General features: G+C 35.8%; 1 protein-coding gene across 2 annotated transcripts; it reads right to left on the reverse strand.

The window, feature by feature from the left end:
- Positions 1–12,344: 12,344 nt before the first annotated feature.
- LOC141389717 (glutathione S-transferase 1) lies at positions 12,345–17,379 on the reverse strand. 2 transcript variants are annotated; one of them, XM_073961638.1, is made up of 2 exons: positions 17,358–17,379; positions 12,345–13,089 (listed from the first exon to the last, which is right to left on the reverse strand). In XM_073961638.1, exon 2 carries the CDS (start codon positions 13,070–13,072, stop codon positions 12,494–12,496), a length of 579 nt encoding a protein of 192 aa, XP_073817739.1. In that variant the 5' UTR covers positions 13,073–13,089; positions 17,358–17,379; the 3' UTR covers positions 12,345–12,493. The 2 variants fall into 2 exon arrangements, with proteins under 2 accessions (XP_073817739.1, XP_073817738.1); XM_073961637.1 differs by lacking the exon at positions 17,358–17,379 and adding an exon at positions 13,702–13,906 and having other exon boundaries at positions 12,345–13,129.
- Positions 17,380–17,386: the final 7 nt, after the last annotated feature.

Consider the following 17,386-nt stretch of genomic DNA (forward strand, 5'->3'; position numbering starts at 1 on the left):
TTAAAAGAAGATACTGACAACATCAGTTGCAGTTATGGAGTTGCAATATTATGAACCCACTGTGACATAGATTTAAGTTGTGTCATTGTCATTATATATTTACAAATATAAAATCCATGTAACACTACTTAAAGAAATATTGTAAGTAATTAATATGCTCATAATTGTGATTGATTTTAAGAATATTATGTTTTATTCAAATAGACGAACCTCCCCTGAAGAAGTCGCCAAAAAAGTGACGAAACGTCGGGAAGCAATGCAATAAAATCTTGTGTTTTATTTGCCAACAGTAAAAAAGGTCAACAAGCTAAATTAAAAAACTGAAAAATCAATCAATGACTTTCTCAGTCGGGATACCATGGATTTATTGAAATACGCCAGGTCGTTGAAGGAAATTGGATATAGATCCGTTTATGCTCTCTCTGGAAGAGTATTTGTCAAAAGAGGTGAATTGTCTAAGGCAAGGCTAATTAAAGACAAAGATGACGTAGATAAACTCTTAGAGGAAGCGGCAACTTACCAAGAGCAGCGAAGATCTAGGCATGAACCAATTGCAGTTGATTCTGACAATAATTTCGAGTCACCTTGCTAATATTATACACTTTTTATTCATTTTGGTATATTGTTTCTCATAATTTTTACTTTTTCATGAATAATCAATATTTTCATAATTTTGAAGAATTTAATCTTGAACTCAAAAATAAAGATGGATTTTTTGGTATGATTTCTGTAAATGCTAGAAGTGTGTCATCAATATCAAAGTTCAACAAGTTTAAAGATCTCATTGCGCAATGTTCCGTGCTTCCTGCTGTTATTGCTGTGCAGGAAACATGGTTTTGTTCTGATGTTGTTCAAGTTTATATGGTTCCAGGGTATAAAGCTGTTAATTGTTGTAGATCGGATGGATATGGGGGAACGACTTTGTTTATACGAGATAGCTTAAAGTTTTCAGTAATACAATGCTTAAGTCAAAATTATGTTGAGTCAGTAGTTGTAAAACTTTTGGATTTGAAACTGAAGAACAAACCGTTGTACATTTGTTCATTTTATAGGTCTCCAAAGTGATCTGAAACTAAATTTCTTGATTTTCTGGCAAACCTACTGGAAGGTTATGGACGCAATTCGTGCATATTTGTTGGCGATGCCAACATTGATACTTTAGGACCAATCTCAGCCTTAGGTTTAACGAACATGCTTAATTCTTATGATTTTACTAAGACCATAACAACTGAACATGATTATTCGAAATTAAGGTCCCATTTGCAAGATAGTTTGGCTGCAACGTCACTGAATAGTAATCCATCAGTTGATACTTACAATTTAATCTCCGTCATACAAAATGCTGTCAAATGTGCTACATTCAATGTTAAAAGAAGTAAAAATGTAAGGTACCAAATAACACCTTGGGTAAATGGCAACTTGGTAAAACTATTTCAACTAAAGCAGAAACTATTAAGGAAGAGAAGGAAAAAGCCTAATGACAGGACAATTACTGAGGACCTTAGACAAATAAATAATGTAATCAAAAAAGCTCATAAGGACTCCATAAATAATTATTACGTGACTACTTTGGAGTATATTCAGCACGATTCAAAAAAACATGGCGGTTTATTAACGAATCTTTGGGTAGGAGCACTCCGAATACGATACAACTGAGAAAAGCTAATACTGATGTGGTTTTAAGTGATGTAGACGCAGCGAATGAGGTGAACAAGTTTTTCCTAGAATCAGTAGAAAAATTAAAAGATCAAATTTGTTCAGGTCCATTGGATAGCTTTAATTCCTTAGGTACAATGGCATATTGCCATAATGATTTTACTATGCAGAATACTACTAGTATGGATGTTATTGATGTTTTATCTAAAATTCAGAAGGGAAAAAGCTGTGGCCATGACGGTTTATCTCCAAAACATTTTGAGACTTGTTCTGATTTATTGATTCCGCATATGGTAAACATTTTTAATGAAATTATACTTACTTCGAACTACCCCAATATTTTAAAAATACACAAGGTGATTCCACTACCAAAAACCAAAAATTGTGATGCAATTGACAAATATCGTCCAATATCGGTATTACCTATAATTAACAACATATTTGAAAGAATAATTCATAACCAACTTTCAAATTTCTTTTATTGTAACAAACTTTTATATGACTACCAATTTGGTTTCAGGAAAGGCTGTGTAACTGAAGAAGCCACTGTGATCGTCGTGAATTATATTTGCAATGGGTTGGATAGAGGGAGTCATGGTGTTGTAGGCGTGTTTTATGACCTTAGTAAGGCATTTGACCTTATTGATCATAACATATTGATTCTAAAATTGCAATATTATGGAATACGTGGCCGAGAGTTATCATTAATTAAGAGCTACTTGAGTGATCGGAAACAATATGTTCAAGTTAATGGGCAAAGAAGTAATATTGAACCCGTCAAACATGGGGTTCCCCAAGGTAGCGTCCTAGGGCCACTTTTATTTACCATTTACATTAATGATTTGAGCAACCTCGGTTTGTCAGGTAAACTTTTCTTGTACGCCGATGATATATGTCTTCTGTACCCATACACTCATGTAAATGGCGTTAAGCCGTATATAGAACGTGATGTAGCTTTAATAGTTGAATATGCGCGTATTAACAAGCTCTTTATAAATTCGCATAAAACACAACTAATAAGATTCAGACCACATTTTCGTTGATGGGAAGGAGGTTTGTGAAGTTGATGTTGTCAAGTACTTAGGACTATACATGCAAAGCAATCTTATGTGGGATAGGCATATTGAATATGTTAAGTCGAAAATTGCACCTGCAATCGGTCTTTTATATAAGATTAAAAATAAATTCAACCAAAAGTCAACATTTCTAATTTTTCAAGCATTAATACAAAGCCATTACTATTATTTGGCTATTATTTTTGGATATAAAAATAGTACGCAGTTGAAAAGTCTTCAGAGGTTGCATAATAAAGCCCTGAAGACTGTTGCAAATTTACCTATGCGATTTCCAACTTTGACTTTATATAAAGATGTGTTTCCTGCGGTTTTACCAGTATATGGTACTTACAAGTATCAACTAGTAATGTATATGTTTAAGTCCTTACATGGAGTTGGTCACCATACAATACTTTTCTCACATAGACATCAACAATTTAATACTCGTAGTTCAAATCAACTTAACTTGTCATTTTGCCGAAGTGAAACAGCGAAGCAAAAAATTGAATATTCTGGATGCCACTTATTTAATAACTTGCCTTCAGACATAAAGTCAATAGCTAATATTTCCATATTTAAGAAAAATATTTCCATATTTAAGAAAAAATATTGATGAACTTCTAGCATAATTGTTATTTCTAACTTATATTATATATTATATTATATCTTTCATAATGTCGATCATAGATCAATTATAACTAATTTGTATTGAATATTTACCAACTTGCCTCTAATTTGCCTAATGGCGCAGAGGCCAATATTTTTGAAATAATAAATAAATAAAAAAAAACTTGTACCGTTATATAGGGGGCTGGTCCTAAACTGAACTTTTCCGAATTTTTGTGTGGGAGGTACCCGAAGGAGTGGACCGATTGAGTCCATATCGAAACCTCATCTAAGTCTGGTAAACATTTCACGATGTGCAAAGAATGGACCAAATCGGTTACTCCCTTTAGGGGTTATCGTGCGCACAAATTTTCCGAACATTTTCGAACTTTTGTGGTGGAGGTACCGGACGGAGTGGACCGATATAGCCCATATTCGAAATTAAACTAAGTTTGGACAAAATATTACGAAATCAAATTTTGGACTGAATCGGTTGATCCGTTCGAGAGTTATCGTGCGCTCCAGCCAGACAGACGGACGGACATTTTGTTTTCGCTTTGTTTGTGTCCACTGGGAACTCCAAATACCAAATTACACCTAATTTAGGCGGAAATGTAGCTTAAATCCCCCAAAATTCTTATAATCGGGAGGTACCCAAAAAAGTTGCTTATACCCAAACCTGGAACTATGTCCACAATTTTGGAAAAAAAATTTAGTGACCACTAGAAACCCTACGTACCAAATTGCAACTAATTTGGAAGGAAATGGTGGCTTAAATCCTCAAAATATCGAATATCAGCAAGTACGGTTATATGGGGACTATACCAAAATACAAGCCGATGTTGTTCATATTTAGCCCATTATTACCCACGGACACATACTGAGTTTGTTCAAAATATCTGAAACATATATCCATTAGATTGCAATTTATTAATTTCGCGCCGCTAGATCAGTGATTTCGACCACTGTGCACCGGTTGGCTACTACCCAATCAAATTAAAACTAAGCATGTATTCGACCATTTTCTTTCCACAAAATATTGTAGCGGCAACAATGTCAGCAAACTAGTTTTTTTTATAAAAATAAAATCTTATCTCTCCATTATGATCGCACAATGAACTCTTTTGTCTGATTTTGAGATATAATGTAACATTTTTAAAGAGAAAGATTTAAGAGAATATTTTTTAAACAATTCTTAACATTTACGACATAACATTTTTGTTTGCCATATTACTCTTAAAAATATAATTAATTGTGCAGATGTTTAAAGGAATTAATTCGTTCAATTTAAGCACTATGTTAATACAAATTGTTGAAACGAGAAAATGTTGAAAAGTTGTATAAATTAATGAACTTCGGCATTTAATAAAGTCGAGATTTTTGTAAAAATAGGTTGATGTAGATTCTGGTATATAGTGGAAGAAATAGAAAATAATTAAAAATTACTCTTCAATATGTGAGGCAGAACGAAATTGCTGTACCAAAACAATGTATGTATATGGCAAATCTTCAAGCCACGGAAAATATCATAGTCGGGCTGGAACTATACCAAAATCTGAACCGATTTCACGAAAGCAATATTGTTCTTCCTATGGCTAAACACATCTTCCCCAATTTTCAGCCGGATTGGACATACATATGTCATCAACTCAGAAAGTGATGCTATGAATATTCCTAAAATGCACTATGGGCCTATCTCCTTTCCTTAAGCATCTTACATAAAAAAATGCACAAAAAATAATACCCTTTACCACAGTATTGTGTAGGGTATATTTATATCGATGTAATCAGAACCACGAGGAGTACTTTCAGTAAAAATGTCAAAACGATATTCGAACACTTTAACGAAAATTTTAATTTTTTGCCACTGCAAGATGTTTTAAAGTTTATGGAAGTATGGGCTTGCCATCGAAAAAACAAAAAACATTTATAGTTGTAATCAGAATCACAAGGACTACCTTAAAAATTAAAAATTCCAAAGTTATTCGTAACATTTTATTTGTAATTCGAGAATTCCATTCAATTCCATTATTCATTTGTAGTTCGAATTATTTCATTTGAGATTCTAATTATTCCATTTGAAATTCGAATTACTTATTTTGTAATTCGAATTAGAAAAAAGAAAGTGATAAGTTTGACCACGTTCGTTCACACTTTTTTTTCTCTGGGTGTAGGAAGAACCAATGTCAGTTAACGAACGATGAATTTTTTAGAGCTGTTGGACCATCAAGCAAACGTAAGCATGTACTTATCGTTATAATCAGAATCATAAAGACTACCGATGAAAATTTGAAAACAATCTTCGAACAACCTTTGAACTGCACATAAAAGACCTGAAAAAAAGCGATAGGACATAGGGTAAAAAAATCGTTCAGACCGCTGTCTATCACTCTGGGCATTATACCTCCCTATCGATGGTTACAAAATTCAAATTAAACAGTACATATGTATGTTCCCACAAACATCTCCAAAGGTATTAGGGAGACTTCGCTCTTATCAATGAGTGCGACACCATTTGCAGATATTTTACATGGCTGAAGTACTATTCAGTAAATCGTTGGTGTCATGCTTAAGTGTTCCATACGCCATTTTTGACTTTTTAGGATATGGGTGGCTTCTATGGTTTTCGCGTATGCTCTTTCAGAATTTTTGATCGGCATTTTCCTATCTGCTCTAGTTTCCGAGATATCTACATACGTTTCGACGAGGAAGCAATTTTTTTTTTTGATATTTTAATAACCTACAAGTTTAAAAACACATTTCAAAATCAGAATTTTAATTCTCAATTTAGCAGGTTTGAATTGGTTGAGAAGAAAGGTGCAAACATAACATTTATGTTCTAACAGATATTCCCCTAAATTTTTGCAAATATATTCTATATAATAAGAAGCATTGTGGCGTTTTTATACCCTATACCACAATGTGGAAAAGGGTATTATAAGCTTGTTTTTGGTAAAAATTCATGTAACACCGCGAAATATTCGTCGGAGACCCCCAATGTGGTATACCAATCTTCATATCTCGAAGAGATAAAGCGATTTTGAGTTGTGTGTCCGTCCGTCCGTCTGTCCATTATAAATTGTAAACACGCTCCAGGCCGCAATTATGGACCGATCGTCACGAAATTTTGTATGGAGGTCGGGTTCAGATCAGAATAGATCCCTATTCTTATTGGTGATGATCGTGAAATATTTAGCGGGTGAAATGGACCAAAAACATAATATTTATCCAATTTTCTAGCGGCTCTGTAGGTCTCAATAATAGTCCGATCTCACAAAGGAGAAGCTTGCAATTTGAGATGGCGATCGGATAATATTTAGAGGGTTAAATGGACCAAAACTTTTGTGTGAAAATTGTGAAAATATATATATATATATATATATATATATATATATATATATATATATATATATATATCTTAATTCCTGGAAGTGACATTCAGGACAAGTGAGATATACTTGAAAGTGGAACGCTTGACCTTTCAATTGATGCCAATTATGTTGGTGTGCATGATCAGATAACAGAGTTACAGCCTAATATATTCCGTTATTTGTTTGTAGTGTAATAATAAACTCGCTAGAAGTCGCAATTATACATCAATAGTCACGAAATTTTGCACCAGGTCGAAAAAGATGCCTACAATTTTGAATGATGATCTGATATTCTTTAGCGGGTGAAATGGACCATTACTTTTGTATGAAAAATATAAAAATTTTATTTTTGGTCGATAATTTAATTCCTTGAGGACTTATATATTTCGCAAAGTAGCCTTCATATGGAAAAAAACTACTGACCTTTCCTCCGATGTAAATTGCAATAAAGTGTTTCCTAGATAACGGGCCTACTGCCTAATATATAATGGGTTCTGTGTAGAGAACAACATTTTTATCCCATTCTACATATTGTCTCTCCAAAGGTTTATGTAACACCACGAAATATTCGTCCTAGACCCCTTATTTGGTATGCCAAAATTCATATCTCGACGAGATAAAGCGATTTCGCGATGTGTGTCCGTCCATTAAAAATTATAAACAAGCTTAAGGCCGCAATTATGGACCGATTGTAACGAATTTTTTAAGGAGGTTGGGTTCGGGCCAGAATTGAAATGATTAGTTTTTGGTGATGATCGTGAAATGTTCAGGGGATGAAATGGACCAAAAACAAAATTTTAACCAATTTTGTAGCGGGTCTGTAGGTCAAAATAATAACAAAGTTTGAGTTTATGATGAAGAAGAAGCGTACAAACCAACGTGAAGATCAGATAATACTTAGCTGGTTAAATGGACTGAAACTTTTGTGTGAAATTGGTAAAAATTTCAATAACGTAGCAGTTAAACAACGGAAAGTACTACTACATACATACATAAGTGAGTTTCATTACATTTTAGTTTGTGTGAACTAAATTTTCCTTTCCTGCTACAAAAATGTCTTTGTCATGCTAGACAACTTTTTGGTTTTGGTCACAAGTATTATACATAATATTTGATAATTAAATTTTCACAATCATTGAAAAGAAGTTCCGTGGAGAGCGATTGTCCAGGGATAGTGGTATAGGGTATCCCATGGTCGGCTCCGTCCGACTATAGACTTTTCTTACTTGTTTATTTAGCGTTTGCAATTTTGTTTTTTCACATACTAGTGGAAGAGGTTTGAATTGTTTTCGCAGACACTTTCGTCGGAGTTGTATGAGGTTGCCAAGGAAAAACTTCTCATTGAACTTTTTTCTTTGCTTACCTTTATACATCGAGCTGACGATTGATGTTTGGGTATAAAAAGTTTCTTGTTGAAGAAGTTATTGAAAAATAACTTGGGTGGAGAATATCCACAAACAAGAAACAAGGGAAGTGATGAGATCCAGTGGCGTGGATCGAAACTATAGTATTCCCTGCCTTACCCCTTTGGCGAACAATGCCAAATCTTTTCCACTAATAAAATAGTTGTTTTAAAATATTAAAACAACAACAATGGGATTAAGCCAGACTATTTTAAAGAAACAAAAACATAAAGTCGTCTCCACGTAGTTGTGACGCAAACATGCGATTATCTCAAAACGGAAAAATGGCGTATGGAACACTTAAGCATGACACCGACGAAATATCGCCAACATTAGATATTGCCTGGCCTGAAAATCGAACCTTTGTATATAGTGTTCAAGGCGGGTGTTCTTAGCATTGCACCACGGTGCTACCAATAAAAAATAATTAAATAGTAATCTATTTTGATCTATGAAAGTATGTTTTTTCTTGGCATTGCCGTCGCACAATGGTTTAGAAATCGGTTTTCCAGGCCAAACCCTCAATTTTCTGTCGTCACCGATTGTTAATTTCTATAGGGGATTGAATTGGAAGGTATGGACGTGGCATATTCTTAAAGACGATCCAAACATTTTTCAACGGTGGCAAAATACCCTCAGTGATGTTGGCGAAATATGTAATATGTAATTTTTGCAAAATTCTGGAGAAAAAATAGATATTTCTCCTAAACTATAACAGATATTGTGTTTGTGTTTTCTTGTTAGGTGGGTAGGATAGTCGCCTTTACCACCCGTTTTAATGAATTACCATAGCGTTCACACGGAACGAGCTATTTTATTTTTCCTCAGGTACTAAATTTTACTGAAATTCAAAATTTAGTGGAGTAGAACTTTTAGGAAACAGCATGGAACAAAGTTTTTGCAGAATGATGCCTGAGGGTGTCCTCTTTCAGCCCATATACACTTTTGTACACGTCCCGTTCCGTCCGTATAACAATTTTGTAATTTTATTGAAATTAAAGTGGTGTGAAATTACATTAGGTACCACCGTGATGCAATGGTATGCACACCCGCCTTGCACGCTGAAGGTCGTGGGTTCGATTTCCAGGCAAAGCAACATCAAACATTTTTCAACGGTGGCAAAATACCCCTCAGTGATGTTGGCGGCATTTCCTGCGAGTATTTCAGCCATGTAAAACTTCTCTACAAGAGGTGTCTTAAGACACGCCGTTCGGACTCGGCGATAAACTGTAGGTCCCATTTCATTGAGCTAATATGAATCGGGGTGCACTCATTGATATGAGATAAGTCTCCCTTGTCCCATCTGGGATGTTTGTGGAACAATTATTATATACATTATTATTATATACACGGGCAAAAGTGTCTCATCGAAATAATGATTTTAGACCCTAAATATGGACGAAATCCGTTTTAAACAATTTTGAGTCGAATTAGCAATGCCCGTTCGTCTGTCTGGCTGGAGCGCTCGATAACTCTCAAACGGATCAATCAATTTGGTCCAAAATTTAGCCTTCGTAATGTTTTATCCACACTTAATTTAAGTTCGAAGATGAGCCATATTGGTGTACTCCTTTAGGTACCTCCCCCCAAAAGTTCGAAAATGTTTGGGAACGTTGTGCGCACGATAACTTTTAGAAGGAAGTAACCGATTTGATCCATACCTTGCACATCTTGAAATTTCTACCAGACATAGATGAGGTTCCAATATTAAGTCTATCGATCCATTCCTTCGGGTACATCCCACACAAAATTTCAGAAAAGTTCAGTTCAGCACCTGCTCGCTTTGATTCTTTTTGCAAACACTTGTATTCGCTGCTCCCATTACGACAGTACATGTTTTATCGGGGCAAGTTCATACTTTCTGAGAAGTGCCTAGAGCACGATAACTCTCGGAAAGATCAGTCGATTCGGTCCAAAATTTGGCATGCCAAACTTAGTTTAAGTTCAAAGAAGAGTCATATCGGTCCACTCCTTCCGGTACCTTTCCCTCAAAAATACAAAAAAAAAAATCACTAGAACGGAGCATCCGATTTGGTCCAAACTTTGGATCTCCTAATATTATGTTCAAATTTAGTTTAACTTTGAAAATAGTCCACATCGATCTTTCAGGGTAGCACTCCCTCAAAAGATCCTCTCCCTGTTCAAAAATCCTTTGCTTCTTCTTGTGGTCCGATTACAGCGTTATTATGTTTTTCGTCCATGCTTCGTAACATAGTGGGCCAAAGCTCTAGGTTATACGGTGACCAACTAAAATGACTGGAGTGCGCGAAAAAAGTGACTCCCAAAATAAAATCCTCTTTCAAAATGGACTATGCCCATGCATTTTTTTAGGTACCTCCTCTGCAATACTCAAACTTCAAACGGTAAAACAAACTGACGTAGTGGATGAGAGATACCAAGGAACGGTCCTGACCGGCTTTAACATGGCAAAGTCCAGGATTTATTTTGGTCCCTCTCTCATCTCAAGTGGACACTGACCTCCCCGTGGTGTCACCTAGGGAGCTGCCTTTAACACCCGTTAATGGTAGTGAGCTAACATGTGCCGCGCCTTTACCCATAAGAACGTTAAAAACTTGGGTTTGGGCGCCGGGTTAGTAACCCTCCCCTAGAAAAAGCAGCCTACTATGAAAAAACAAAGAACCCCCGAAAACCTGCAATGTTCGCACACTTTATAGAGTATGAAAGACTTGCTACAATTTGAATAAAAGCTTTATTTGAGCTCATGCTCCAACCAAAGACACGGACGAACAGACCAAAGATATATTCTAAGAGCGCATGTTTTGTTTTTTACATATTAATTACAGCCTTTTTACAGTGTTTTATTTAACTTGCTTTGGTGTCCGTTTAATTCAAATCTAGTAACTCAATTTCCACACAGTTGCAGTTGAACAATCGAACTTAAATCTCGCACACTTTTCAGATTTGGATGACAATACATGAATATGAAACCAAAACCAATATGGGTCCATTTTTTGCTATAGCCCCTATATAGCGGTACTACCCGATTTCAGGTATTTTCAGGATTTTATCTTCATTTTTAGCCCGAATTTGCTGTAATTTGGCATTTGGGGTTCCCAATGGTACAGAAACTTCCTTACCAAAAATTATGGACATAGGTCCAGGTTTTGGTATAGGCCCCATATAGCGGTACCACCCGTTTTCCAGTATTTTAAGGATTTTATCTTAATATTTAGGGCGAATTGGGTGTAACTTGGCATTTGGAGTTCCCAATGGTACAGAAACTTCTCCACCAAAAATTGTGGACATAGGTCCAGGATTTGGTGTAGCCCCCATATAGCGGTACCACCCGATTTCCACAAGTTTAAGGATTTTATCTTCATTTTTAGGCCGAATTGGCTGTAACTATAAAGTTAAAAAAATAATTAAAAAAAATAAAGAAAGTTACAGTGTTTTAATTATAAATGCACTGACAACTAGAAAACATTTTTTCGCTTAGCTTCAATATGTACATTCTTCTTCATGATGGAATCTCTCTAATAACACGCTTGCCATTTAATTTTGTCACATTTTTTAAGATGGATTGCTCCGATCCATTAAAAAGGTCAAACCAATAAACAAACCAAAAAATAAAAAAATACACTCATACTTAAAAAAATCAAAATTTTAATTCTGACCAAAAACACTCATATTCAAAAAAATCAAAATTTTAATTCTGACTATGAATTGCTGCGCAACTACTAGCTTTGAGGCTTCGGAAAGCAAAAAAGAACAAATGTATCCCTATCCGTTCAAAGGAGCAGGAACAAAACGATTCTGAACCACTGTGCGGAATTCAGTTGGGATTGGTTGCGCGTACGGAACCTCCTTTACCTTTGGCCGGGATTTATACATTCAAAATTCTCCTTACTTTAGTATCAAAAATTAATTTTTGATCAATATATTCGCATAGGAATAAAATATTGTGCCTTAAAAGACGCATACGACTGGTCTTCTTCCCCGGCTAGGCTGTGTGTGGGAGTTAAGCGGATATTGCAAATAACCGGATTTAATAAACCTAATGAGCTTGAAATGTCGATTCCATTGTGTATACATACGTCAAAATAAAACCCCGTAAAGAAGGTTAATGTGACAAAAAGCTCTAATACAAACGGATATAAAGCCGCCGAAGTCCCAGTGGGTATAAATCCGAAAAATCAAGCCGGAAACATTTGAATACAAATTCAAAGCCTAACCTTCAAAATTATGCAGCCATTTATGTTTTCCACTATTGTATTAAAATTAATCAAAATAACTTCTGTTTTCTTATCTTTTTTTCTAATTTTATTTTCTTCTTTTCTACTAATATAGAAAAATATTTAAAAAAAATTAATTTTGTGCTTTTACATCTAAAACATTACATGTATAAATAATTATTAAAAAAATAATAATACATAACAATAACTTATTCAAAGTATTTCTTGAATTCCAAGCAACCGGCCCAGTTTTCATCCCAGCCGGGAGCAACAGTCTTAAGGTTGGCGTACCACTTGGCAACGTTGGCGTATTTGCTGAAATCGAAACCAGCAACTTCGAAGGTGCTAACACTGGCCAACAAAGCCAAATCAGCAACAGTCAAGCTATCACCGGCAGCATATTCATGACCCTCCAAGAAGGTGTTCAAGAAATCGAAAGCAGTTTCCATTTTCTTGAAAAGTTCAGGATCAGCTGGAGCCTTGGCAAAGACCTGAGGATAATAGTAGTCGGCGAAGCTCTTGTACAAGGTACCCATATCGAAGTACAAACGTTGATTGATAACGGCACGCTTCTTGGGGCACTTGGGGAACAAGGAATCGGTTTTGCCGTATTTCTCTACCAAGTAGACCATAATGGCACGAGATTCCCACAAGGCGAAATCACCATCGACCAAGGTGGGAATGGTGTGTTGGGGATTGATCTTCAAGAATTCGGGCTTCAAGTGTTCACCGGCTTGCAAGTTCAACAATTTTTTGTTAAGTTCAATGCCCAAGGCCTTGGCAGTCATCAAGACTGAGCGGCAGGGAGCGGAACCGGGCAAGTAGTAGAAATCCATTATGGTTAGCTGTAAGAAAAAAAAACACAAAAGAAAAATTAGTTGTGGCATTGAATTTTGTTAATTATTTTTTTACAACACACAACGGATGTTTCGCAGAAAAAATAATGTCAAGAGAGGTCGATATCTCCAATTGTTTTGAAGTGGTATGTTACAAAAACTATAAAAAAATTTTCAATGTGGCACAATTTTCATTTCACACCTCACTCTGTCAAAAACCATTAACCCATTTTTAATAGCTTAGTTGAGAAAAAGATAACTGTTATTTTGCATATTGATATTCTGGAAATATCCACAAACGTCAACCACTTGTTGCTTGTCAATAAAACAATAATTATTTGATATCAATTTCACTCAATTGTTAATTATATTTTTTAATTTTCTGCCATGTATTTCGATACACTTTTTCACTTGGCATCCTCTCAAATTTTTCCTATGATGTCATTTTTGCAGTCTTGAGTTTGTTCCTCTTTTAGCCTACCACATCCGTTGTTTTTGCAGTTGCACTACCAGAAGGCACTGTACTTTTTTTATTCTACTTTTTTATGCACTGAGATTTGTTTTTTTATTCCGAACTTTACCTTAGAAGTGCTGTCTTTGAGCTGTGTACGTTACTAAATTCAACGAACGACTGTAAGTTGGTTGGCAAGTTTATGGCTATTTAAGCTGTTTTCCCTCAAACGAAGCCGGCTGTATTTTGTTGTTGCGTTGCTGCGCCCCTTTCGAATTGTTGCTTATCTTTTTGAACTGGTCAAACATACACAGCACAGCACCGCGAAACCCACAACAACAGCAGCAACAACTATTAATCGGGGGGTATGAGTGTTTGCTAATGTTTTGTGTTCCCCATCGCGTGAGAAGCGAAGCCATTGAGCAAGAGAATGAGAGAAACCGGCAAAATTTAGTTTGCAGTTGGATCCAATACATATTTGTATGGGAGCAATGTGGGGGCATTCGTACTTTTGCTCTCTCTACAAGAACAATGTATTTCATAAAAAAAAACAATATGAATTTGTGCCAACATACGACAACTATTCAGGGACGTTAGGGGCGTACACATAATTATTGTCTTCAGTTTTTTTTTTCGTGTGTAATTGCAGAAACTAACTAAAAATGGTAAAATTAGAGTTACTCAAGATAAGAGACCAATGATCGATCCAACCTTCAAGAATTGTGAATTTTCTTGAATGAGTCATAAAAAATGTTAACCGCAGATTAGTGACGTTTTTCTTTTAATTATGTGTGGCTTAGTCTGGTTTTGGAGTAAAACCGCTCAAAAGAAAGCCACTAATTTTAAATAATATGAGTCAGTAGATCAATGGTGCACAAGAAGAGAATGCTATTTTGGGTTTTTGTATGGGAAAGAGAGTTGTAGTTAACTTTTTCGTAAAGACGCGTGCATGGCTGCAGTAGATAGCGAGAGCTACCCAATATCAGTGACATACAGAATACCTCCGATATAAGGTAATCATCTCCAGCGAAAAGGAATAATGACACAGCGTTCGTAATCGAATATTCTACAACTAAACATCTTCCCACTGGAAGATAATTTTAGAACTTGCTAAAGATTCCCGATTTACATTCCATGACGTTTGTAGAATACTCCGAGAACGGATTGCGCCGACATTTACCGCTGAAATCCCAGTTTTTGTATGGAGCAAACTTTTCGACAAGAATTGCAACTTTCATCTATAGACAGATCGAATATCGACTATAAAAATTGTATACCCTGCACCACTATGTGGGGAGGGTATTATAAGTTTGTTTTGGCGAAAAAGTTTCTAACGCATCGAAATAATGGTGGGAGTACCATACTTATATATACCAAAACAAGTAAGAAAAGTATATAGTCGGACGGAGCCGACTATGGGATACCCTATACCACTATCCCTGGACAATCACTCTCCACGGAACTTCTTTTCAATGATTGTGAACATTTAATTATCAAATATCAGAGATGTAATGTATAATACTTATGACCAAAACCAAAAAGTTATCTAGCATGACAAAGACATTTTTGTAGCAGGAAAGGAAAACTTAGTTCACACCAACTAAAATGTAATGAAACTCACTTATGTAGTACTACTACTTCCGTTGTTTAACCGCTACGTTATTGAAATTTTTACCAATTTCACACAAAACTTTCAGTCCATTTAACCCGCTAAGTATTATCTAATCTTCACGTTGGTTTGTACGCTTCCTCTTCATCATAAACTCAAACTTTGTTTAAAATTTTGCTGGTTATTATTTGGACCTACAGAGCCGCTACAAAATTGGTTAAAATTTTGTTTTTGGTCATTTCACCCCTGATCATTTCACGATCATCACCAAAAACTAATTAACCCGAACCCAACCTCTTTAAAAAATTCGTTACAATCGGTCCATAACTGCGGCCTTAAGCTTGTTTACAATTTTTAATCGCTAAATCGCTTTATCTCGTCGAGATATGAATTTTGGTATACCAAATAAGGGGTCTAGGACAAATATTTCGTGGTGTTACATAAACTTTTGGAGAGACAATATGTAGCTTGGGATAAAAATATGGTTCTCTACACAGAACCCATTATATATTAGGCAGTAGGCCCGTTATCTAGCAAACACTTTATTGCAATTTACATCAGAGGAAAGGTCAGTAGTTTTTTTTCCATATGTAGGCTACTATGCGAAATATATGTCCTGAAGGAATTAAAATATCGACCAAAAATAAAATTTTTATATTTTTCATACAAAAGTAATGGTCCATTTCACCCGCTAAAGAATATCAGATCATCATACAAAATTGTAGGCATCTTTTTCGACCTATACTCTTACCCGGTGCAAAATTTCGTGACTATTGATGTATAATTGCGACTTCTAGCGAGTTTATTATTACAGTAGAAACAAATAATGGGATATATTAGGCTGTAACTCTGTTATCTGATCATGCACACCAACATAACTGGCATCAATTGAAAGGTCAAGCGTTCCACTTTCAAATATATCACTCTTGTCCGGAATGCCACTTCCAGGAATTAAGATATAAGCTGTATATTAAAATTTTTCACAATTCTCACACAAAAGTTTTGGTCCATTTAACCCTCTAAATATTATCCGATCGCCATCTCAAATTGCAAGGTTCTCCTTTGTGATATACTCTTACCTTATTTAAAATTACGCGTTGATCGGACTATTATTGAGACCTACAGAGCCGCTAGAAAATTGGATAAATATTATGTTTTTGGTCCATTTCACCCGCTAAATATTTCACGATCATCACCAATAAGAATAGGGATCTATTCTGATCTGAACCCGACCTCCATACAAAATTTCGTGACGATCGGTCCATAATTGCGGCCTGGAGCGTGTTTACAATTTATAATGGACAGACGGACGGACGGACGGAAGGACGGACGGACACACATCTCAAAATCGCTTTATCTCGTCGAGATATGAAGAATGGTATACCACATTGGGGGTCTCCGACGAATATTTCGCGGTGTTACATGCATTTTTACCAAAACAAACTTATAATACCCTTTTCCACATTGTGGTATAGGGTATAATGAATGTCTCGACGAGCTGAGTCGATCAGGCATCGCTGTATCGCAGATACAACTTGTGGTTCATACGATGTCGATATTCAACGTCAACGCAGATTGGCCCCCAGATCTTTCGCAGAATTTTTCTCTCAAACACACCAAGTACTGCCTCATCTTACTTAAACCAAAGTAACCAAAGTTGGCCAATACAATTCTTCTTCTTATTCCAAAATTGATGTTTGTTGTGTTTATATGTATATGTAGGTGCCGATGTAGACGAAGTCTTTACAACCTCAAAATTATAGGAACCAACTTCCACTGTTAGTCCGAGCTCTATGGACGCATTTCGTGTTAACACCATCAACAAGGTCTTCTCGCCGTTTACCGCTAGACCCACTTTAGCAGATTCTCCTTCGACCTTCTTAAAGGTATCAGTTACTTCTTTTACTGATCGACCGATGATGTCTATATCATCAGCTTAAGCAAGTGACACGTGTGTATTGGTGTAAATTGTGTCATTTCTTTTAACATCTGCATATCGTGTAACCTTTTCCAGCAGAGTATTAAATAAGTCAAACGAAAGCTTGTCTCTTTGTCTGAAATCTCTTTTGATACAAACCCCTCGGCAATAGAGAGAAGACTTATGCCCCTACAGTTAGAGCATACAGTCTTATCTTCCTTCGTGTGGACAGGGTAAAGGTTGCTCAGGTTCCAGTCGTCGGGAACTCGTTCTTCCTGCCAGATGGTG

Source organism: Musca autumnalis, unplaced genomic scaffold, assembly GCF_047663935.1.
Source record: "Musca autumnalis isolate F117 unplaced genomic scaffold, ASM4766393v1 scaffold_1, whole genome shotgun sequence".
NCBI lineage: Eukaryota > Metazoa > Arthropoda > Insecta > Diptera > Muscidae > Musca > Musca autumnalis.

Coding starts and splice junctions, on each gene's coding strand:
- LOC141389717 (XM_073961637.1), bottom strand. CDS start 13,120: ATGGATTTCTACTACTTGCCCGGTTCCGCTCCCTGCCGCTCAGTCTTG.